General features: G+C 45.7%; 1 protein-coding gene across 3 annotated transcripts in view; it reads left to right on the top strand.

Moving 5' to 3' along the window:
- Positions 1-21,850, top strand: part of TNR (tenascin R) — a 392,290-nt gene that overhangs the window by 325,125 nt on the left and 45,315 nt on the right. For all 3 annotated transcript variants that reach the window (XM_083507034.1, XM_083507032.1, XM_083507033.1), the window contains 6 exons: positions 4,073-4,549; positions 9,180-9,443; positions 10,612-10,727; positions 12,494-12,644; positions 15,575-15,844; positions 20,401-20,586. In XM_083507034.1, coding sequence (XP_083363160.1) covers positions 4,073-4,549; positions 9,180-9,443; positions 10,612-10,727; positions 12,494-12,644; positions 15,575-15,844; positions 20,401-20,586 — 1,464 coding nt within the window. The remainder of the gene's footprint in view (positions 1-4,072; positions 4,550-9,179; positions 9,444-10,611; positions 10,728-12,493; positions 12,645-15,574; positions 15,845-20,400; positions 20,587-21,850) is intronic.

Genomic DNA, 21,850 nt, shown 5'->3' with positions numbered 1-21,850 from the left:
TCTCAGAAAGGTAAGAGCCTTCAGAAATATGTAACAGTACAGAGGCTGCAGCTGTGTTCCTTTGCAGTGAGAACAAGGCTGGGACAAGAACACGAGAGTGCCCCTCTTTTCACCTGTGAAATGTTGGGATGTTTACGAACCCATATTGAATCATTTTGAATATGGTCAACAAACCTACCTTTCCTCTTATTCCAAACTATATTTGACATGTGCATGTTACATTCTGCAAAAATACTGTTTTTTCCTCTTTTATCCAACATAAATTCATTCTGTGTGTCTTACCTATAATTCATTTTTCTATTGATTGCATCTCTTCTGTATTTAGAGTTGATCCAAAATGGCACAGCAGGGACTCTTTTCATTACACCTTTCAGCTATCACAACACAGGGGTTTGTTTTAGCCATCTTTAAGAAGGGCCCCACAGACGGGGGCAAAACTGTTCACATGGTTATCCTTAGCTGGCGGAGGTTCCTTAGTTTCCCAAGATGGGATAAGGATTGCAATTTTGAGCCCCGCCCCCAACCCTGGGAACATTGCTCTATTTATTAGACAAATTTTAAAACCCTCACCCCTTTGAAAAGTTAGAAAAAATGTGCACCACAAAAGAATCAGTCTAAATAATATTCATTGTTGTGCGTTGCCTTTAGCATAGTTATTATTCAGGGGGGAAATGGTTATAACCTATTCCAATTTCAATATTTGGATGTCCATCACACTCCTGGTGGCAACTAGATGCCCCTGTTAAAATATTTCCCAAGATCCCTGAGGCCTAGAATATTGCTGTTGCCAGGGCTTCTTTTCAGCCAGAAATCACGGGAAATCGGTTCTGGCACCTCTCAGGTGGGCACCATTGCCATTATAAGAGAACAAGGGAGGCGTTCATGGTGAATTCCGGCACCTCTTTTTCTAGAAAAATAGCACTGGCTGCTGCAGCATTTAAGGTGCCAGGATAGGAGCAGGCGACAAACATGACCTCACAGAACACAATGGAGCATGCTCATGAAAGCATCTCCAGTACAACAGATGTCCATTCTAGAGACACCTGGTGTCCATTCTAAGGACTTGGGCATTCTGAGGAACTGCATTTCCCAGGTTTCCTTGCACTTGAGGTAATGCTGTTGCCACATTCAAGGCATCAGGAAGCAGGGGAAGGAAGCTCAACTTAAAATCCAGACTGGAGAAGAACTTCTCAGCCAGCTTTGGAATGCAAGTAAGCCTTATGAGCTGGACATATTTGTGCTCCAAGTCAGGAACCACAAATGTTGGCAACTTTGCTAATAGAACTTTGGTGGCAGGGGGACTCAGAATCAGAACTGCTACATGTGTGAACTGTTGCACTGTGTAACTATGACTCACGAAGTATTAAAGGGCTTAAGACTGGGACTGGTGGACTTCAAAAGATGAGCTCCTCCAACTTGAAAAGCATCACTCCGACACAGCCGCCCAAAATCAGGCCTGGCATTTTGTGGGGTTTGCTCTGTCCTCCCCCTTCTGTTTCTTGGCAGTGGTCATGCACCAAGTGTAGGACAGCAACAAAGTCTTTCTGGAGTCATACCTCCCTATTTGGGAAGGCAGTGTCCCAGGCACCAGGGGCCTGAGAAATATAATTATTCACTGTATGGACTTAGGCACCCTAGAGAACTACAATTCCCCTAGCAAACTGGTATTTAGAACAGCGGCGTAGCGTGGGTTGTCAGCACCCGGGGCAAGGCAAGTAATTTGCGCCCCCTAACCCGGGGCAAGGCAAGTAATTTGCGCCCCCTAACCCCTAACCTGCCGCCGCTGCCAGCTTCTTCTTGCTGCTGCCTGGGCTGGGCTGGTGTGGTTCTCTCCTGCGCTCAGCGCTGCACTGGGCGGCCACTGCACTGTCCCTCCCCCAGATAGTCCCTCGCTCTCTCTCCGCACCGCACGCCTGGCACCCACCCCCTCCACAGTGGGCGGCGACCCAGCGGCTCGGATCGGATTCGCACAGCCAGCACTGCAGTGAGAGAGAGTGAGTGAGCCAGGTAGGGGCAGAGAGCTGCGAGTGGGAGCGGGCCCCCCCCCCCGATGTTGCGCCCGGCCCCCCTGCACCCCCCACGCTACGCCACTGATTTAGAACAAAGCAACAGCAGTGTTTGAGGTGCGAGGAGCACTGGGAAATGTAGCTCTCCAGAACAGCTAATATGTGTTTGCTAATCACATGACCCAAGCTCTCTGGTGGCTGGGATGCCAACATGGAAAGAGGGAGGCCCTGCTCAGTGGTGTTAGGTGGCCTCTTCCTGCTTCCCTGCCAGTAGCTGCAGGTAAGTTTGAAGGAAGAGAAGGGCCAGCAGTTCAGTGTTGGGGAGTTTACACACGTGAGGACTGCGAGGAACTGGAAAGGAGTGGTAAGCAGACCCTATCACAATTCCATAATCAAGAGCATGGTCATGTTTCCAATTCTGGAACTGGGTGTTGGGGGAAATTAGCCTATTTTCAAGTCCACCCCAAATGAAAATAACCCACTTTGCTCAGTGTACCTCAGTAGGCGGTCTCACTAAGGCCAGCTTGAGTTTTGAGGGGGCTGTGGGCAAAGCAACCTCTGGTGGGCACCTTCCTCTGTCACTAGGCCATGGTGGGCTCACCAAGCAGCAGCAAAGGTGACAGCATCACCCTGAACAGTGCCAGGTAACTGGGATTAGCTGCCATTTTAATTTTCCCCATCAAGTCACAGCAACAGCACACCAGAATCACTGTGCAGAATTTAAAAAAGAGCTTGACGCAGCCAGACAGCATTGCTCAAATCACCAGGCCAGAAAAATAATTTAAATGGTGGCCCAAGAAATAAACAGTCGTGGTGGGACCTTGATAGCTGCCCAAAGATGCCAGCTGCTGACAGCAGTCCTAGCACACCCCATCTTCAGAAGGGGGATCATACTACTGCTCTTTGGGGCAGTTGAAAAGTTGGCTTGAAAGCATAAAGGTAAAGGGTCCAGTCGTGGCCGACTCTGGGGTTGTGGCGCTCATCTCACTTTACTGGCTGAGGGGGCCAGCATACACCTTCTGGGTCATGTGGCCAGCGTGACTAAGCCGCTTCTGGCAAACCAGAGCAGCGCATGGTAATGCCGTTTACCTTCCTGCTGGGGTGGTACCTATTTATCTACTTTCACTTTGTGCTTTCGAACTGCTAGGTTGGCAGGAGCAGGGACCAAGCAACGGAAGCTCACCCCATCGCGGGGATTCGAACCGCCAACCTTCTGATCAGCAAGTTCTAGGCTCTGTGGTTTAACCCACAGCGCCACCCACGTCCCAGACTTGAAAGCATAGAATCATCTAATTGTAGAGTTGGAAGAGACCTTGAGGGTCATCTCATCCAACCATCTGCAATGCAAGAATATGAATGAAAGCATCCATGACAGTTAGCCATCCAACCTCTGCTTTAAAACTTCCAAGGAAGGGGAGTGCACAGCCTCCCTAGGGAGTCTGTTCCACTGCCAAAAGCTCTTCCTGATGTTTAGTCAGAATCTCCTTTCTTGTATCCTGAAGGCATTGGTTTTGAGTCCTACCCTCCAGAGCAGGAGAAAACAAGCTTGCTCCATCTTCCATGTGAGAGCCCTTAAGATATTTGAAGACGGCTATCATATCTCTTCTTAGTCTCCTCTTTTTCAGGTTAAACAACACCCAGCTCCCTCAACTGTTCCTCATCAGACTTGGTTTCCAGACCCTCTATCATCTTGGTTGCCCTCCTCTGCACACGTTCCAGCTGGTCAACATCCTTCTTAAATTGTGGTGCCCAGAATTGGACACAAGTACTCCAGGTGTGGTCTGACCAAGGCACAATAGAGCGGTAGTGTTGCTTCCCTTGATCTGGACACTATACTTCTGTTGGTGTAGACTAGAATAGCATTAGCGTTTTTTGCTGCTGCATCACACTGTTGACTCGGGTTAAGCTTGTGGTCTAAGACCCCTAGATCCTCTTCACATGCAGTACTGCCAATCCAGGTGTCCCTCATCTCATATTTGTGCAGCAGACTACACCTGCCTAAGATAAAGCACACAAAGTGTGATAAGTACTATTATTAATGGCAATGCTTTTCTCCACCCTTCCAGGGCAGCTAGATTACATCCCCCACTGCAGCGGCCATGGCAACTTCAGCCTGGAATCCTGTGGTTGTGTCTGCAATGAAGGCTGGGCTGGGAAGAACTGCTCCGAGCCCCTCTGCCCCATGGGCTGCTCAAGCCGGGGGGTGTGCGTTGATGGGCAGTGCATCTGCGACAGTGACTATAGCGGAGAGGATTGCTCAGAGGCCCGATGCCCCACCGACTGCAGCTCCCGGGGGCTCTGTGTGGATGGAGAATGCATCTGCGAAGAGGGCTTTGCTGGGGAAGACTGCAGCGAGCTCAGGTGCCCTGAGGACTGCTCAGGAAAGGGGAGATGTGCCAACGGGACTTGCATCTGCCAGGAGGGCTACGTGGGGGAAGACTGCGGGCAGCTGAGATGCCTCAACGCCTGCAGCGGGCGCGGATTCTGCCAGGAGGGCCTGTGCTCTTGCGAGGAAGGCTACCAGGGGAGAGACTGCTCAGCAGGTAGGATGGCATGTCAGCCAGGCAGGCTGCGTGATGCCCTCTGCACAGCCCATGTTTCCTAGTAATTGTTCCTGCTCAATCAGTGCACATATTTCTCCTTTTTATAGGTTTTGCAGATTCCTTCTTTTGTTTTGTTTTTTGGTTTTTAATGTTGCTGCTATGCAGCTGTAGGCATGCTAGCGTCCTGGCTTCCCTTTCCATCACCCATCCGATGCATTATCATATATTTACATAATAATGTCGAAGCTATTGTAACTATTTCACAGGTACAACCAGATCCATTGTGAAAAGCTGACATTCTATTAAATCGCCTTGACTTTGTTTAAAAAGGGAGGTGTCACTGTAGCGAGTTTCCCCACATGCTATGATGAGAGAGGGATGGCTGCTATGAGAGAGCAGGGAAGGCTGTTGAGCACAGTTAGCATGGCAGAAAGGGAAGAGGCTTCGGCAGTGCCTTGTGGCAGAGGGGCTTCAGCAGCAATCTTTGGGGTAAGAAGTCAGGTGTTGCCACGAGAACTCAAGACTGAAATCTTGAGACAACAGCAGTGAAGGCTCGTCTATTGGGCTTTGTAGGGCACTGCCCTACCATGTTCAGTCTGCCCTGAACCAGCCCCCACATGCCCACCTCCTTGTAGTAAGGGAGGCACTGCCAGGCACCTCCTCTTCCTCCTTGGTCTCAGTGTTGCCTTTCTAGAATTCAGCAGGCAGCAGAATGGGGACAAAACCAGAAATAGTTGGCTCCACCTATGTTTGGTTTATTGACTCTGGCTCCACCTCCTGTTGGGTGGCCGACCATCCACCCAATGTACACCAGCCTCCACTGGACAACACTGGTGTATGGGGCTGTTCAAATAATTTGCTCAGGAGCCCTGACCTCAGAAACAGATACTGGAAAGAAAGTCATCAAAAGCTCCATGACTGGGGTCAGCTGAGATGCCATTTTCCTATTTTGCCAAAGGCAACTCCAGGGAGGATCAAGAAGTAAGATTCCCAACTGTGATCTATTTAACTGCTGGCATCTGAAAGACCCATTTGCACACCTTAGAATGCTGTCTTGAGAATTCTACAGAAGACAGTTTACTGAGTTGCTCCCCTGGCTTTTGCTATGGTGAATGTGCCTGATCTACCGTGGCCAGGACCACATCCTGGGCCTGCCTGGGAATTCTTGCCATTCTTTAGTGAAGCAACAATGTGCCCTTGTCTTTACTGTTTTAAAAGTATGTATCTAGAGGAGCGTCAGGGCTGTTATCGAAAGCATTTTTCCACTTGTGTCCACTCAAGGAGGCTATTTGAGCAATAAGATAAAAGCACCGCTTGGCATTTCTCACTTAAAACAACAAGCTTGAATCTGATGAGGGGTGCTCAGCAGCACAGTGCTGTCTCCTAACCCAAAGCGGTTTGATGTCTCTGCTAAATAAATTCTCCACCCCTGAGGGAATGCAGAAAAATGAAGGCGGTGGCCAGAATCAAACACCCTTTCAATCTCCAACAGCTTATTTTCCAGGACTTTCTTCTAACTACTATTGCTCACCCTTTTTGCAAACTCTTTAGGCTGATTAATTCCATCACATGGAGTAGAACAAAGGCTGCTTCTCTTCCCTCCCCACTAGGTGTACTGTACACATCTGCACGGGGATGGCATGTCCAAAGTCAGATAGAGACATAGGCTGGCACCAGACCCGCCTTGCCGCCTGCCCATAGACAGCATGATCAGGGAGAGCAAGCGAGCACCAGGTGGCGCACTAGATTGGCCCAAAGGTATGGTCCACACTGGTCCTGCATTAAAACTTAATTCCAGATGGAGCTTTTCAAAGAAATGAAACAAGAATGTAAGATCAAGAACAGGATCATAGCAGAGACTCGTCTTGTGTGTGGTCACACCCTCAAGAAGTAGGTCCCTCTTGTTCAGTGGAGTATCATGCCAGGTTAGTGTGCATGAGATTGCACACTGTCTGTCCTTTCTGAGTCCACGATGAAGTCCACAGTTCTTGTGGATCATTTGTGGTGAACGAGTAACACTGAGCTGATCCCTCCTCCGCAAAGGGTAAGAAGAATATCGGAAGTAATGCCATCAGCAAACACAGTGGTATGGCCAAGGGTTTAGCAGCTAATGTGAAAGGAGTAATTTGCTCTTGCTAATTAAAAAAAGCCGTGGTGTTCCAATGTTGACACTGACATTTTGATATTTGCTCTCCTGCACACGTGAGGTAGAATCAAGAAAGGCGCTTTCTCCTGCCTTATTATTTACAGCAGGCTGCACATGCAGAATCTTTAAATCCCAAATGCCCTCTGCTTATTAGAGCTAATCCTTGTTGTGCCAAAGGTTTTCTGGTGGAAGAGAGAGCTCACGTGTTTTTGCATTGCCCCCTTAAATCCATTATTTTCATTCAAAGTCTCAGAAAGGCCACATCATAGTTTGACCTTTTTCCTGCGCTTTTCGCTAGTACATAAGCCTTCCCTACTCCCCTCTGCCCCCTTTTAGCAATGCTGCCTTCACCTTCTCTTTGAGATGCCCTGTTTAAGATTGCAAACCTTTCTGGGCAGCCGTGGGGGTTGCATATACACCAAACGTTCAAAGCACACGCCTTCCCCTGCCCCCAAAGTGTGGTCAGTAAAAGAAAGTGTAGCCCTGTGAGGGAGGGAACTACGATTCTCTGGGAGGTATTGTGTGCTTGAAATGTGCTTTGAATGCATGGTGCATAAGTGGCCTGTGTCATTTCTGGATTTTGTAACCAAACAAACCCCTGTGTTGCAAACCATAACAAGTCCAAAATGAAATCTTTAGTCTCAAAGTCTCTGGAAATCTTTAAATGAAGCGAGGTACCAGACTTTGTATGATGAAAGACAAGCTATGAAGCTTTATGTATTCAGTAAATATGATGTCCAACACTGAACAGTGATTCCGGATATTGACTACTGTTTCGTAGAATTCTTCATCAGCGTGGTGGGAGGATATAGAATTGCTTCATAAACTGAAAATAAAATTTTACAGATGATGACCTGCATGCACATATCACTTTACAAAAATTATAAACTGTAATACAAACAGTAAGGAAAAAGAGTACATACCCCATCTTATTTCAAATGAATGTATGTAAATGAAAATATCAAATGCTGTGGAATAGTGCTCGTGTAATAATGTAGTCACTGCTACTAACAATATTTTTTGAAAAACATATAAAGCCAACTCCAGGTGGTACTAATAACAAGGAGGTTGAGTTAAAGGTACAGTGCAAAGTAACAATGCAAATACCAGGAGATTTCTGGATTTTGGACACCTTCTGCTACAGCAGAAAAAGTGAGTAGGTGAATAGGACAGTGACTTATGGCTCTCCATCCGTCTAATCTAGTTTCAAAACACTGAAATTTAATGCACAGACCTCTACAGAGTGCTTTGAGACTCTCCCTCAGTTTAGACTCTGGCATGCTCAAGGACTGGCCTCTTGTCATGCTGGTGCTGTGTCCTGTTTGTAAAGTGGGGAAGGCACCATCTCTGTGTATGGAAGAACATTGCAGTCTTCTAAACCTTCACACAGGTTTCATCCACACTTCCACTTCTCCTGCCACTTTCCCCTGGGGAAACCCACTCTGTACCGTTGAATCAGAGGGGGTTTCTGTGGGCTGATGTTTGCACCGATTGAGCAGGGAAGAGTGGGTTTTCAGTGGAAAACCACTCGGACCCCTGCATTCTAGGCACAGGACAAGAGGACGCGTCCCTAGTTAGGTATTACAGAGCTATAATTACCTGTTGGATTGATGCTAAAAATCACAATCTGGTTAAAACGGGACAGTTGGAAGCTATATTTATGTTGATCAATTATTTAGGATAATGTTTTGGATTTATATCTATTTTTGCAATCCTAACCATGTCTACTCCTAAGCAAATCCTATTTAGCCCAATGGGCTCCATACAGTTAGGATTGCAGCCTTAGTCTCCTCACTATCAAACAGCTGATTTAGATAAATGCACCTTAAGTGTTGAAACTATGAACATGCAACCCTCACTCCTGCTTCAGGATGAGGGATTGTGCACAGAGCACCTGCTGGTGCACCCTGTCCATAATTCAGTTCAGTTACTGGGGGGAGGGTTGTTTAACTGAAAAGAACCACCTCTTTTCAGTTGCTGTGATTGGGAACTGAAGAGCAACAAGACGAGAGGCCGTGCAATACTCTCCCTCCTTGCTGCTTGACCCACCAAATTCCTTCCCAGATCTTTTCCCTATGAGGAGAAAGGCAGTTGGGGGTGATTTTCAGAGGAGAAACAGCAGGAAGAGGAAGGGTAAAGCAACTCCTGCCACCTCAGTTATTTGCTTCAAACTGGCAGTCTCCCATATCTGTTCTTGGGGGGGGGGTACATTTGCTGGAGAGGAAGGTGTGGTTGCAGCTGCTGGTTGAGGAGATCTCAGTTTGTTACATCATGATGCATGAAATGGTCCATGCAACCCAAACTTATACAACTTTACTTGGAAATCACTTGCATTGAATTCCATAGGCACTTTGTAAATGTGTTTCAGATAACTGCCTTAGTTCACAGGCGGAGTGGGGAGCACATCTCAAGGACATGTAGCTCATTGCAGAGATTTGTGGGTCACCTTACCTCTTACAGTCAATATATTGGCTCTTCCTCCAGTTGCTCCACCTGAGAACCTACGAGTGGCTGCGGTTGGCGACAGGTCCATCGACCTGGAATGGGATGGGCCAATGGCCGTGACTGAATATGTGATCTCCTACCAGCCAGCAATACCTGGGGGTCTGCAGCTCCAGCAGCGGGTGCCTGGGGACTGGAGCAGTGTCACCATCAAGGAGCTGGAGCCAGGCTTGACATACAACGTCACCATCTATGCCGTCATCAGTGGTGTGCTCAGCGCCCCAGCTGGGGTCAAGGTGGCCACCCGTAAGTATTGCATGGTTTTTTGGCACCGAACATGCCATTTAAAATGGAGAAGGAACTGCCTAAATGTTGCCGCCTCTTCATGGAGGGAGATGTTCTCCTGACTGATTTAGAAGAGAGAAGAGCAATCCTAAGAGCACTCTTGGGTGAGGAAGAGGAACCTGTGGCTCTCCAGATGTTCTTGGACTCACAACTCCTATCTGCCCCAGCTAGTATGGTCGGGGGTCATAGGAACTGTAGTCCAACAGTGGGCTTCAAAGATAAATAATAGGTTATTGTGGTTCAGATAGTATGATTTTGGAAGACTCCACTCAGGATCAACCTATCTAGGAATGTAAAAAGAAAAAGGAAAGCAAAGCAAAACAACTTACAATCCGCAAAAATTTCCTCTTAGAGTTTTACTTTCTCCTTGCATTTTGCACGGGGTGTTCCCCCTTCGTTCTCTTCACCCCACGGATCTGGGTTCAGAAATAAAGTCTGTGTGTGGTGGACAAGTTTTGTGAAATCGCTCAAGTATACACAGCCTAGCAGAGATTCCAGGCAGGCAGTGAGCTGCATTGTTCCAACAAAGAAGAGCTTATTGCTAGACAGTTGACATCCTCAGAAAGAGGAGCTGAGAGATACAAGCTGTAGGTTCAAGCATGCATATTTATACCATACAGCACCAGTCAAAGTTTGTACCTCTCAAGTTTTTGTGTGCTCATCCTGATGATGCATACATCCTTAAATGTCATCTCTAAGAGCAGACACTCATTTTAGTAGAATTGGCAAAATAATTTTAATCTTCATTACATTACAGTTTGTTTAGGCTGTTAGGTGTACTGAGAAAGGAATTTTAAAAGTTGATTAGATCAGAGCCTGGTGGGAGCTGGAAGCAGCCCCATGGTCCTGTTAGGGGCTCTTGATATTCTTCCATTTCATATTCCTCAGGCCTACCTGGAATGCTAGGAATTGAGACCTTCTGCCTCCAATTCACATGCTCTACCACTGAACCACACTTTCATCATAGCTTACCACTGAACCACACTTCCATTGTAGCTGATTTTCCCACTCATCGTGGTTTTGATCATGGAAAGTAGAGATTTGGGTTACATGTTGACAATTAAAACTGGATTACGGTGCAGCTAACACAACCTCTCTCCCCCACCCTTTCTTCACCGCTATGTTCCAGAACTCTCCACTCCACAAGGGCTGCAGTTCAAAACAATCACGGAGACCACCGTCGAGATGCAATGGGAGCCCTTCTCCTTCTTGTTTGATGGCTGGGAGATCAGCTTTATCCCCAAGGTAACTGTATCATTTAGAGTGGTCCTTCTTCCAAGAACACATTCTCACCATCCAACTGGAGCCCAGGAGAGTCAGACCATTGTGTTTCAGCTGGGTTACTTGATTATCAGAGGGGGTTTTTTGTGGGGAGGGAGCAAAAGGGCGCAGGAGGGAGGCTGAATTGGTTGATGTCAGTGTCCCTTCAGATCCACCAGAGGACAGAAAGCAGCAGGAGGACGCAGCAGTGTTAAAAGCTGGCTGCCATCTGTTTGTGGCACAATGTGGTCCAGATGTCATTGGCTTCATATATGGTGGAGCTTTGGTGGGTTACTGGTTCTCCTTTCCTGCCAGGGGCAAATTACATTGGTCATCTCCATCTCTAAGGGTCTAATACTGTGAGGGCCAATGTGGAGGCTGCGTTACTAGCACAAATAGTGTGTGCCTGAATTACTCTGCTTCCCCACTCATAATACATTTCTAAAGGAAGGGTATGTAGATCTCAGTAGTTAGGACTATTTGATGCCATTACATTTCTTCCATGATAGTTGAACAGGGAGTGATCACTTTTTAAGGCAAACATGTTATATCCCAGGACAGGGGAATCTTTTTGGCCTGATGGGCCAGAGCTAATCTCCCCCACCTTTTGTCAAGTGAGTGGGTCCCCCACCTGTCAATCATCTGGTGTCATAATGACGCCAAGTGCTTGGCATGTGGGTTGCCCTGCACACCTGTCAAAGTTGGCCCATGGGGATGTGGGGTGGGGTTATTGTCCAACCACATCAGCTGATATACCTGGGGAATTCAGTCCTGCTTTCTGCAGAGCTTGGGCACCCCAGGAGGTTCCTAGCAGGAACTCACCAGGTTACCTGAGCCTGTGTGCTCACCTGCTGGAATTTCACTGTGAGTAGCAGAGTGCAATGCTGGGTTGCTGCAGGAAAGAGCATTCCTGTTCCTCCATCCACAAGGCAGGACCCTACACATGAGTAACACATGAAGAGGACCCTTAAGGGTGTGTTTATTGAAAAGGATCCTTAGAAAATCATAATTTCTGTGCCTGTATAATGCATTGTGGCAAGCCTTGTTTTGTTTGTAATAAGGTGTCGAAGTCCCAATATACATGCCCTCCATACTGATTGCTATTTGCAAAAACATTGAAGAATCAGAGACACATTGACATGAGTATGGCATGATAGGTACCGTATTTTTCGCTCCATAAGACACACCAGACCGTAAGACGCACCTAGTTTTTAGAGGAGGAAAACAAGAAAAAAATTATTCTGAATCCCAGAAGCCAGAACAGCAAGAGGAATCACTATGCAGTGATCCCTCTTGTTGCTCTGGCTTCTGGGATAGCTGTGCAAAGCCTCTTCAGGGCAGCAGGATGAAGGCTCCCCCTGCCCTGAAGAAGCTTCACACGGCTAAGCCAGAAGCTAGAACAGCGAGAGGGATCACTGTGCAGCGATCCCTCTTGCTGTTCTGGCTTCTGGGATAGCTGCGCAGCCTGCATTCGCTCCATAAGACGCACACACATTTCCCCTTACTTTTTAGGAGGGAAAAAGTGTGCCTTATAGAGCAAAAAATATGGTAATTTGGCCCTGAAAATTAAGATTTCCTATTTAACAAAGCGAGTATCTAAAGAAAAAATTAATCAAAGGTTGGGATATGTTGGGGTTTATTGGACTTCAGAACACATGTGTAAGCAAAGCAATCTTCCCATATGAAGGGAATCATATTAAAAATACCACCATTTCTTCCAAACTTCAAGCCAGCTTGTTTAATCTCCCCAGGACAATGAAGGGGGCGTGATTGCACAGCTCCCTAGCAGTGTGACAACATTTAATCAGACGGGCCTGAAACCAGGTGAGGAGTACACAGTCAATGTGGTTGCCCTCAAGGAACAAGCCCGGAGTCCGCCAGCCTCAGCCAGTGTCTCAACCTGTGAGTAGCTCACCCTGCAGTTCTGTGTGAGTTTGAGGGTTAACAGCAATTTTTCTTCCAGGTAGGATTGAAGATTGTACTGAGGCTTGCACACCTAAATGGAACCCACATATTCGGAGGCAGCCTCCCTCTGAATTCCTGGTACACACAACAGGAGAGTTTCTGCCTTCATGTTGTTCTGCTGGTGGCATTCCCAGAAGCTTCTCTGCCTGACCATGGCTGAAAAGAGGAAGCTGGACTAGAGCTAAACTTTTGGTCTGATCTCACAGGGCAACAGATGAATGGGTAGTTAGTATTCTAGCTCCTGTTTGTTTCTAGCTTTGAAGCTGCAGCAAAGAGGGTCTCATTCAGCCGGCTCCTGGTAATTGCATCAAATGGCTCCATTCACCAAAAAACATCTTTAAGGGGGAAGCAAGAATGCATAAACAGCTCTTGCAAAGTTCTCAGAGAGAGGGATGTGCCAAGATGGTTGATAATTATAAAGTAATTAATGGACCTTGGAGTGAGGAGTAGGAAATGGGTGCCAAGTATCACGTTTGTACAAGCAGCCCTTTCACTCAGACAAAAGAGAGTCTGCTGAACAAGAATCTGATGCAGATCGTAGTCACCCTGTCATTATGTCAGCAGGAATATACAGACATTCCTTCTCTCTCTTTCTTTTTTCCTTTACAGATGTTGTCTGCTTTACAATGGCTTGCAGGATGTGGTTTACAAGTGGCACCTACAGGCCATCTGAAGCAACTGCTCCTTTTAAAGTGCTCTTTTGGTGTTTGTTCATCTATGGGTGCATTTTGCAAATGTACCGAACAACACTTTGTTTAGTAATTAAAACTTGGAGGCACACTTCATGTTTAAACATGAAAATGCCTCCTGTTAGATTTTGTGAAAATTGCCCACCGCCAGACCTCAGCCACCCCCTGACTTTCTGCATGAGTCACTTTTCTTGCCCTGCTTCCTGCCTGGAAGGAGTCAAGAATTCATTCAGAGAAGCTGTGGGCATTATCCTCTTCTTAGGGTGGGAAACGCTTTGCCAAGAGTTATTGAATTATCAATGGATGCCCAAAAAGCAGCAAAATTACCTCCCCCTACTGGAGACTGATTTGAAGGAGACACAGTCAGAGCAGCAAGTCTTGCAGAGAATATATCCACTTGAATTCTATGTGAATTATCCCCTTCTTCCCATTCTGGGTTTCCTCCCTATACCTCACCTTTGGCCACCTTTCGTCATCTGTTTTTCCTAGAAATCTGACTTCTATACATGTCAGATATGATACATTTTAGGATCCTCACATTTACCTAAAAGTTCATAGCAATGGGGTGATTGCTGTTTACTTCCAGCCAAGGGTCTGTTAGACTGGGTTTCCACATTCCCACAATTTAAGAACAAACATAAATAATTATCCAATAGACATGCAAACTTATTTGACTTTGCTCTCTTGCTCAGGTCTGCTCTTTCTGCTGCTCTGCTCCTCCAGCTTTTGTCTGGGTTACATGGCATAGGTGAATCTGTAGGTGTGGTGTGGGAAAGATGGTTTTGCCTCAGGCCAAACGAGACACTTTTGCCCTGAAAATGTGCACGCTTTTAAAAATGCAAATGGCAGCTAGAAGCACTTGTCTTGCTCAAATTTCCTTGCCTTCCTTGCCTTGCAGATCATGTTATTTGAATAAATTTCTTAATGAACTGTCCATGTGGAAATTACAAAATGGGAAATTAAAGATTTAGCTACAAGAGTAGTAGGTTGGCCTCTGCTATGATGGGCTATCATGAAAATAAAATATACTGGGGTTCAAATATGCATACATATTACCTTTTGATCCCACCGATTTACATAGGTGAATAAACAGTTTCAGATCAAACATCACAAAGAGAACTTTCAATAATCTAACGTCAGACACAATGTTTTTCAGTGGAGGCTGTTCAAACACTTGGTTGAGATTTACCAAGCACTGAACAATCATCAAGAGAGGTGAAATATTGCATGTGACTGAGTGAACTAAACCAAATGTTGGCACATCTGTCCCCTTCTAGCTCCTCTTCCTCCTTTTTATTAGGAATATCAATTTACAGTGCAAATCTCCTATACTTGTTGATTCCATAGTCAGTCCCATTGAGTTGAACATATGTGATAAAACAAATAAATAACTTTCCACCACCAAACCATGCTTTACGAGGCCAAAGTGCCTCTTGCAGAACACGGTTTAGGCTTTCACCAGCACAAAGGGAGAAAACTGAAACCTGTGGAATAGAAACTGGAATAATAGTCCTCAAATCCACAGGCAAGAAATAAGTCTGAGATTAGATGCACAGCGAGAACAGCAGGGTAATGATGGTTTGGTACACAAGTGATTAACAAGCATTTGCCTCCTGTTTTAGCTCCAGCTTAGTTTTCTCTTACACAAGTGCAAACCAGCAAATGCTTGGTGCGGCTTCAGTTTCCAACCCAAGTACTGTAATCCTTCTGATGCGGGCAATTACCCCCATCTCCCCTCATGCCCAATTTGAGCTGATTTACCTTCCATTCATTGTTGGATGTGGGTGAGGAGGCGGAATTAATTGCACACATTCTTGCACATGGGACAGATGGAAATGGCGGCTGGGTGCAGAAACTCCAGTTCAGGACTAAATGATTCCTAGGAGATCCTCAAGTGATGGACATGCCATTGTAAACAACAGAGTAACTAGGTAGCATCTGCAACTCTGACGCATATCTCCACGCATATATTTTTTGTTCTTGACCTTCCTAAAAGCAATGCTACCTGCTTACAGTTTCCACGCATATCCAAGAGGATGGATGGAGAAGCAGAAATCGCACACGTCCTTAGTATAGATTCTTAGGGCAAAAATCCATTAAAGTCTTTCTTCTCTGTCTATTCCTCTTGTATAATGTGTCTCTTTCTTCCAATTCTTTTAATGCACCAACTGTGTCTAGTAATTGACGGACCAACCCAGATATTGGTGAGAGATGTCTCAGACACAGTGGCGTTTGTTGAATGGACTCCACCCCGGGCTAAAGTTGACTACATTTTGCTGAAGTATGGCCTCGAGAATGGAGAAGGGGGAAAGACCACCTTCCGACTACAACCCCCCCTCAGCCAGTACTCCATGCAGGCCCTGCGCCCTGGCTCACGGTACGAAGTCTCCATCACTGCCGTCCGTGGGACCAATGAGAGCGATGCCGCAGTCACCCTCTTCGTCACAGGTATGCCCGAGACAAACAAGCGTTAGCCGATTGCTACTCACCTGCAGCTAAAGATGCATTCGTACGTTGTGTTCTCCACAACATGAAGATGCCCAACCTATAGAAGAGTCTGTAGTTTAGTGGCAGAGGATCAGAAGCTTGTGGTTTCAGCCTCCAGCATCTGCACTTGACGGGGCTCTGATATTAGCCGGGGGGGGGGGCATCTGTCTGAAATCCTAGAGAGCTTCTGCCAATGGGGCTAAATGGACCTGTGGTACAAAGGAGATTCATACGTCCTGGCAGTGGCAGGCATGAGGTGTTGCATTACCATACGCATGCTTTCATTCTGCCTCACCCTGTTTTCAAAGAATCGCTCACTAGTCATTACTCCAACAACAGCATTAGTAAGGAAATCTGTTTGTATTGTAAAAGTGTGGGATGTAAACACAGGAGCAGTCAATGACAACATTCCTAGAGTGTACATGTTAGAACATGGGGAGGGATGTCTGTCCAGCAAGCAGGTAAACTTCCTGGGGACGGACTTCCTCCACATGTGACCAGAGGTGGGTGTGGCCTCACCTGTGCAGGTAAAGACAAAAGCACAGGACAGGCAGCCATCTCTCTCTCTCTGCCATTTTCCTTCGATGAGGAAGCATGTAAGGATGCCCTCTTGGCTCTCAGCCAAGAGAGGAGATAAGGTCTATCTTGCAACAAGATAGATTCTAAGTATATGTAACTTTTTAAGCCTGTCTGCCTTCTGGGATCATGTTGTGAACAGAACGTGAGTAAATTCTTTTATACTTTTATAAAGACTGTGTTGTGTCTTGTATTTTAAGAGGGAACAAAGGGGAAATTACCAGAGTAATTATTATAGAGGTTCTAGCGAACCTGTGCACACGTTACCGTTGCGAACTTAAAGGGGAAAGTATATAAACTCTGCTGATATTTTGGGAACTTGTTAGCACAAGTTGGATAAGGATATAATTAGTCAATATATCCTCTCCTGCACCCCAGAACATTCCTACAAAAAGGTCATCCATGCTGGGGAGACGCTGTTCTTGAGGTGACGCAGGCAGGGCAGACGCCGCTGGGCTAAGGAAGTTTTCCATCCTCCTGCTTTAGGCAGCTTTAGATTGGGGGTGGGAAGGTGATACAGGCACTTGCAGAATGTAATGTGCATCTGCTGTCACTATGCAGGAATACTTAGGAAAAATTAAATAATTCAAAGCCTATAGAGAGTGAACTGCTTTAAATGACAGTTCTGTGAAAGAGGAGGAGCAAAGTAGATTTTGGAACTGTTTTATGGCTTAGATATTGCCCGTCATAAAGATGCAGTTATCCGTATGAAGAGGCCTTGCTGGCTGCACTTAAGAGTAAGGGGGATGTGCACTTAATTGATTCGCTGAGTCTTTCATTCTCTGATTTTTGGGTCATAATCAAAAAGGCAAGTGAGGCAGCAAAACTGTGGTGTTATAAGTCTGTCACTCCTGTTTCAACACTACACAGGGTGTTCACAATCTGCCTTCAGTACCACCAGTTTGGCACCACACTTGTGGGAATGGCAGGGAAGGAGACCTCAAAGATGAACAAAAGGAAGTGTAACAACTGAATCAGAAAAAAGCATTAACTTGGCAGGCATTGGACACAAACTCTGTGTTAGTCCCATTACTTTGAATGGGAAATAAGTGCACCTTACAGTACAATCTGTAGGGACGCGGGTGGCGCTGTGGGTGAAACCTCAGCGCCTAGGACTTGCCGATCGTATGGTTGGCAGTTCGAATCCCCGCGGCGAGGTGAGCTCCCATCGTTCGGTCCCAGCTCCTGCCCACCTAGCAGTTCGAAAGCACCCCTAAGTGCAAGTAGATAAATAGGTACCGCTTTATAGCGGGAAGGTAAACGGCGTTTCCGTGTGCTGCGCTGGTGCTGGCTTGCCAGAGCAGCTTCGTCACGCTGGCCACGTGACCCGGAAGTGTCTTCGGACAGTGCTGGTCCCCTGCCTCTTAAGCGAGATGAGCATGCAACCCCAGAGTCGGTCACAACTGGCCCGTACGGGCAGGGGTACCTTTACCTTTACCTTTACAGTACAATCATATGCTTGTCTATTTGGAAGTTCAGTCAGGTAAGTGAATATAAGAATACAGTGGTACCTCAGGTTAAGTACTTAATTTGTTCCGGAGGTCCGTTCTTAACCTGAAACTGTTCTTAACCTGAAGCACCACTTCAGCTAATGGGGCCTCCTGCTGCTGCTGCGCCACCAGAGCACAATTTCTGTTCTCATCCTGAAGCAAAGTTCTTAACCTGAGGTACTATTTCTGGATTAGCAGAGTCTGTAACCTGAAGCGTATGTAACCTGAAGTGTATGTAACCTGAGGTACCACTGTATAGCTTTGGTTTGGATTAGTAATGGAGGCAAGAGTTCAGTTCACATTTAAAGACAAACCTACCTATTTGCACTTTGTGAAATATTACCATTGCTCAAAATTTGCACCTCTTTGAATTTTGCAGTGTACAAAAATGCAGCCGTGCAGTTAAAGTGTGCATGAAATGCATACATTAGTGAACATAACATACAAAAATCTATTATATCAGGGGAAATTGCTTTGCAAAAATGTGTATATTAGGAGAAAGTCATTAATATGCTGGTGAGTTTTTGAAGGCCTTTTTAAAGGAAAAGAAATTGCAAACTGGTGTTGACATGAGGAAAACTGAATTTAAGACTGCTAAAATTAGAAGCTGGGAGAATAATAATAATAATAATAATAATAATAATAATAATAATAATAATAAATTTTATTTATATCCTGCCCTCCCCAGCCAAAGCTGGGCTCAGGGCGGCTAACAACAATCAAATAATCAAACAATCAGAACCCAAGAGCTTCCATTTTGCACATTTTGAATACCTCCTAAGACCTCTGGCAGAGCATTCTTCCGTACACGAGCTTTGGTGCTGACTGAAAAAAGAAGGGACCAAATGAGTGACCAGATGCCAAGGAAGAGCAGACTACCTGCACCTTTCCTTATTGTATACATGACAAGTTACACCTGCTGAAATCCATACCTGTACACAACTATGAAATGTGCAGCAGCCCTCTCCTCAATGGCACCTGGCCACGGAACGAAAGGGTGCACAGAAGAGAAAAGTTGTAGCCAGATTAGGATAGGCAATTGACATTTCCTCTCCCCTAACTCTCCCCCTCAAAAAAACCCACACCAACACATGCCCTGTACCTTCCCCACATCAGCTCCAGATGGTTGAGGAGGATGGACACAGAACAGTCTTGCAGGGGAAGGATGTGGGTGCACAACAGACATTGTTCCACTCACACAAAACACTACGTAATGCTATTTTGAATCTGCCAAGATTCCAGTTAGTGACCTCCAGTTAGTTCTGCAGTGAAAATGTAAACAAACTGAAAAACCAGTGCAGCACTTGGAATTCAAAATATGAACTCTCTGGAAGGCTGGAGCTTGCTTACAGAGTGCATATTTCCATGTGAAATCTTTCGTCGCCTCAAACCCACAATTCATGTCATGATTGGGAACATAGTTTAGTGCTTGCATCTCTGTTTTAAAAGATTCTTGGGTAACTAAGCTAGAAAAGACGTCTGAGGAACCCAGAAGGCCATTGCCAGTCACAGTGGACTGAACTGAGCTGGAGGAAACAAAGGGCTGACTCAACACAGGACAGCTTCATTCCTATTCCTCTGGTGCCTTTAGGGGAGTGGCTGTGGCCCTGGTAAGATTAGCCCTGCACGGTCCAGCATTCTGTTCTCACAGTGGCCAACTAGATACCAATGGAAAGCCGATAAGAAGGACTTGAGTAGTTAGACCTTTGCACATAGACTGCTCAGGTTCCATTCCTAAATTTAAAAGGATTTCAAACAGCAGGGCCATGAAATATTTCTTTGCCCGAGACTGCAGAGAACGACTTCCAAGTACAGTAAACAGGCGTGGCCTGGATTGAACTGCCTCAATATAAGACAACTTCATATGGAAGTTTATTGAAAAATATTGCTGAGAGTTTTGAATCTGTTTCTTCAGATGTGTTTCAACTTTAAATCTGATCACTTGGCTTTCCCTCATTTGATTTCCTTTCAAAGTCATTAACCATCCAAATAGCTTATTAGCGAATAAGGCAGATTTGCTATCGTCTCAGACCTACACATTATATTTATATTATAAAGTAGATGTCTCACTGAACAATGTTCTCCAAATTATAATTAGATAAAGACCATGAAGTGCTTTGCATACTTTAATGCATTACATGAATGATAAGGGTTATCATTAGTATTAGTTAATGAGCAAGTTCCTTGGCTCTGTGCAAGAGTTATTGGCTCGAATTCTCAGAGTGGATTTATGCAGGAGAACAAGATAGCAGGAAATCAAAATAATTTCACTTGGATTGTGTTGGGGAAAAACCACCTAGTTCTTGAGCAAGCTTTCTTAAATAAACAGCAAGGTTACATTTCTGAAAATGTCTTTCTTATGCGAAGGCTTACAGTTTAGGAGAGTACAAAGACTGTAGCTGTAGAAGCAAGAGTAAAGCAAGTCACTGACTATTTCTTTTTCAAACGCAGAAATTGATGCTCCCAAGAACTTGCGTGTGGTCTCCCGGACATATGACAGCCTGGAACTTGAGTGGGACAACAGTGAGGCAGAGGTGGAGAATTTCAAGGTCATCTACAGCACTCTGGCCGGAGAGCAATACCATGAGCTTCTAGTGCCACGAAGTGCAAGTGCCACAACCAGGGCCACCCTCACAGGTAAGCTTCCTCATCAACGGCGTGGGTGGTTTTTATTTTTCCTCGCGGAATTTACAAGCAGGGAAATGTTATAGTTGATTTTGAGTATGTCTGCATGATTGTTTTTAAAAGCACTATTTTTCTAAAATGTAAACATTTTGTGAGTGTTGTAATGAACATGCAAAGTGAGGTTAATTTTACTTTAGGTTTTTGTACAGTCAGTAGGTCAAACTGTTCTTTTAATGGATCCTGAGGCTGTCCTTAAATGGCCATTGATGGATTTGATGGTGAGTAGCTACTAATGATTGGACACACACACACACACACACACACACACACCACCTGCTGTGGGCAGAGACTGAAGGGAAACAGTTTGGCATTTTGGCATTTGGCCGCCAAAGGAAGCAGAAGTCTGAATTTTTGCAGCTGCCTGGCACAGAGTCGGCTGGGGAAAGGGGGCCTCCAAGGACATTCTGTTTTAAAGACTAGTACAGTGTCTCTCTGCTTGTCCACTCTCCCTTGCTTTCCTTGTATGCTTTAAAATAAATATCACAAAGCACCCCAAAGTATCCAGTACTCACAGACAAACTTCCTCTGAAAAGCCCTTCCCCTGAAACATTATATCTCTCTAGGAAGCAAAGAACATGAAACAATATTGAGTTTCAAGTGATGTGGTTGCAGTAAGGTGCTGTGTCCGTGGCACTGGATCTCTTCCAAACTTCCAAGTAGTGATGATGATACTATAGCCACTGGGTGATGAACTCACCTTTAGTGCTGGAATGTGTCCAGAGGAGGGCAACCAAAATGGTCAAAGGCCTGGAAACGATGCCTTATGAGGAACGGCTAAGGGAGCTGGGCATGTTTAGCCTGGAGAAGAGGAGGTTAAGGGGTGATATGATAGCCATGTTCAAATATATAAAAGGATGTCACATAGAGGAGGGAGAAAGGTTGTTTTCTGCTGCTCCAGAGAAGCGGACACGGAGCAATGGATCCAAACTACAAGAAAGAAGATTCCACCTAAACATTAGGAAGAACCACAGTTCAAGAAGGACACTGACAAACTGGAACGTGTCCAGAGGAGGGCAACCAAAATGGTCAAAGGCCTGGAAACGATGCCTTATGAGGAACGGCTAAGGGAGCTGGGCATGTTTAGCCTGGAGAAGAGGAGGTTAAGGGGTGATATGATAGCCATGTTCAAATATATAAAAGGATGTCACATAGAGGAGGGAGAAAGGTTGTTTTCTGCTGCTCCAGAGAAGCGGACACGGAGCAATGGATCCAAACT

The sequence above is a fragment of the Podarcis liolepis genome (assembly GCF_965112155.1).
Source record: "Podarcis liolepis genome assembly, chromosome: 6".
In the NCBI taxonomy this organism is placed as follows: domain Eukaryota; kingdom Metazoa; phylum Chordata; class Lepidosauria; order Squamata; family Lacertidae; genus Podarcis; species Podarcis liolepis.
The sequence above is the reverse complement of the archived record's forward strand: the minus strand, read 5'-3'. Positions and strand labels throughout refer to the sequence as shown.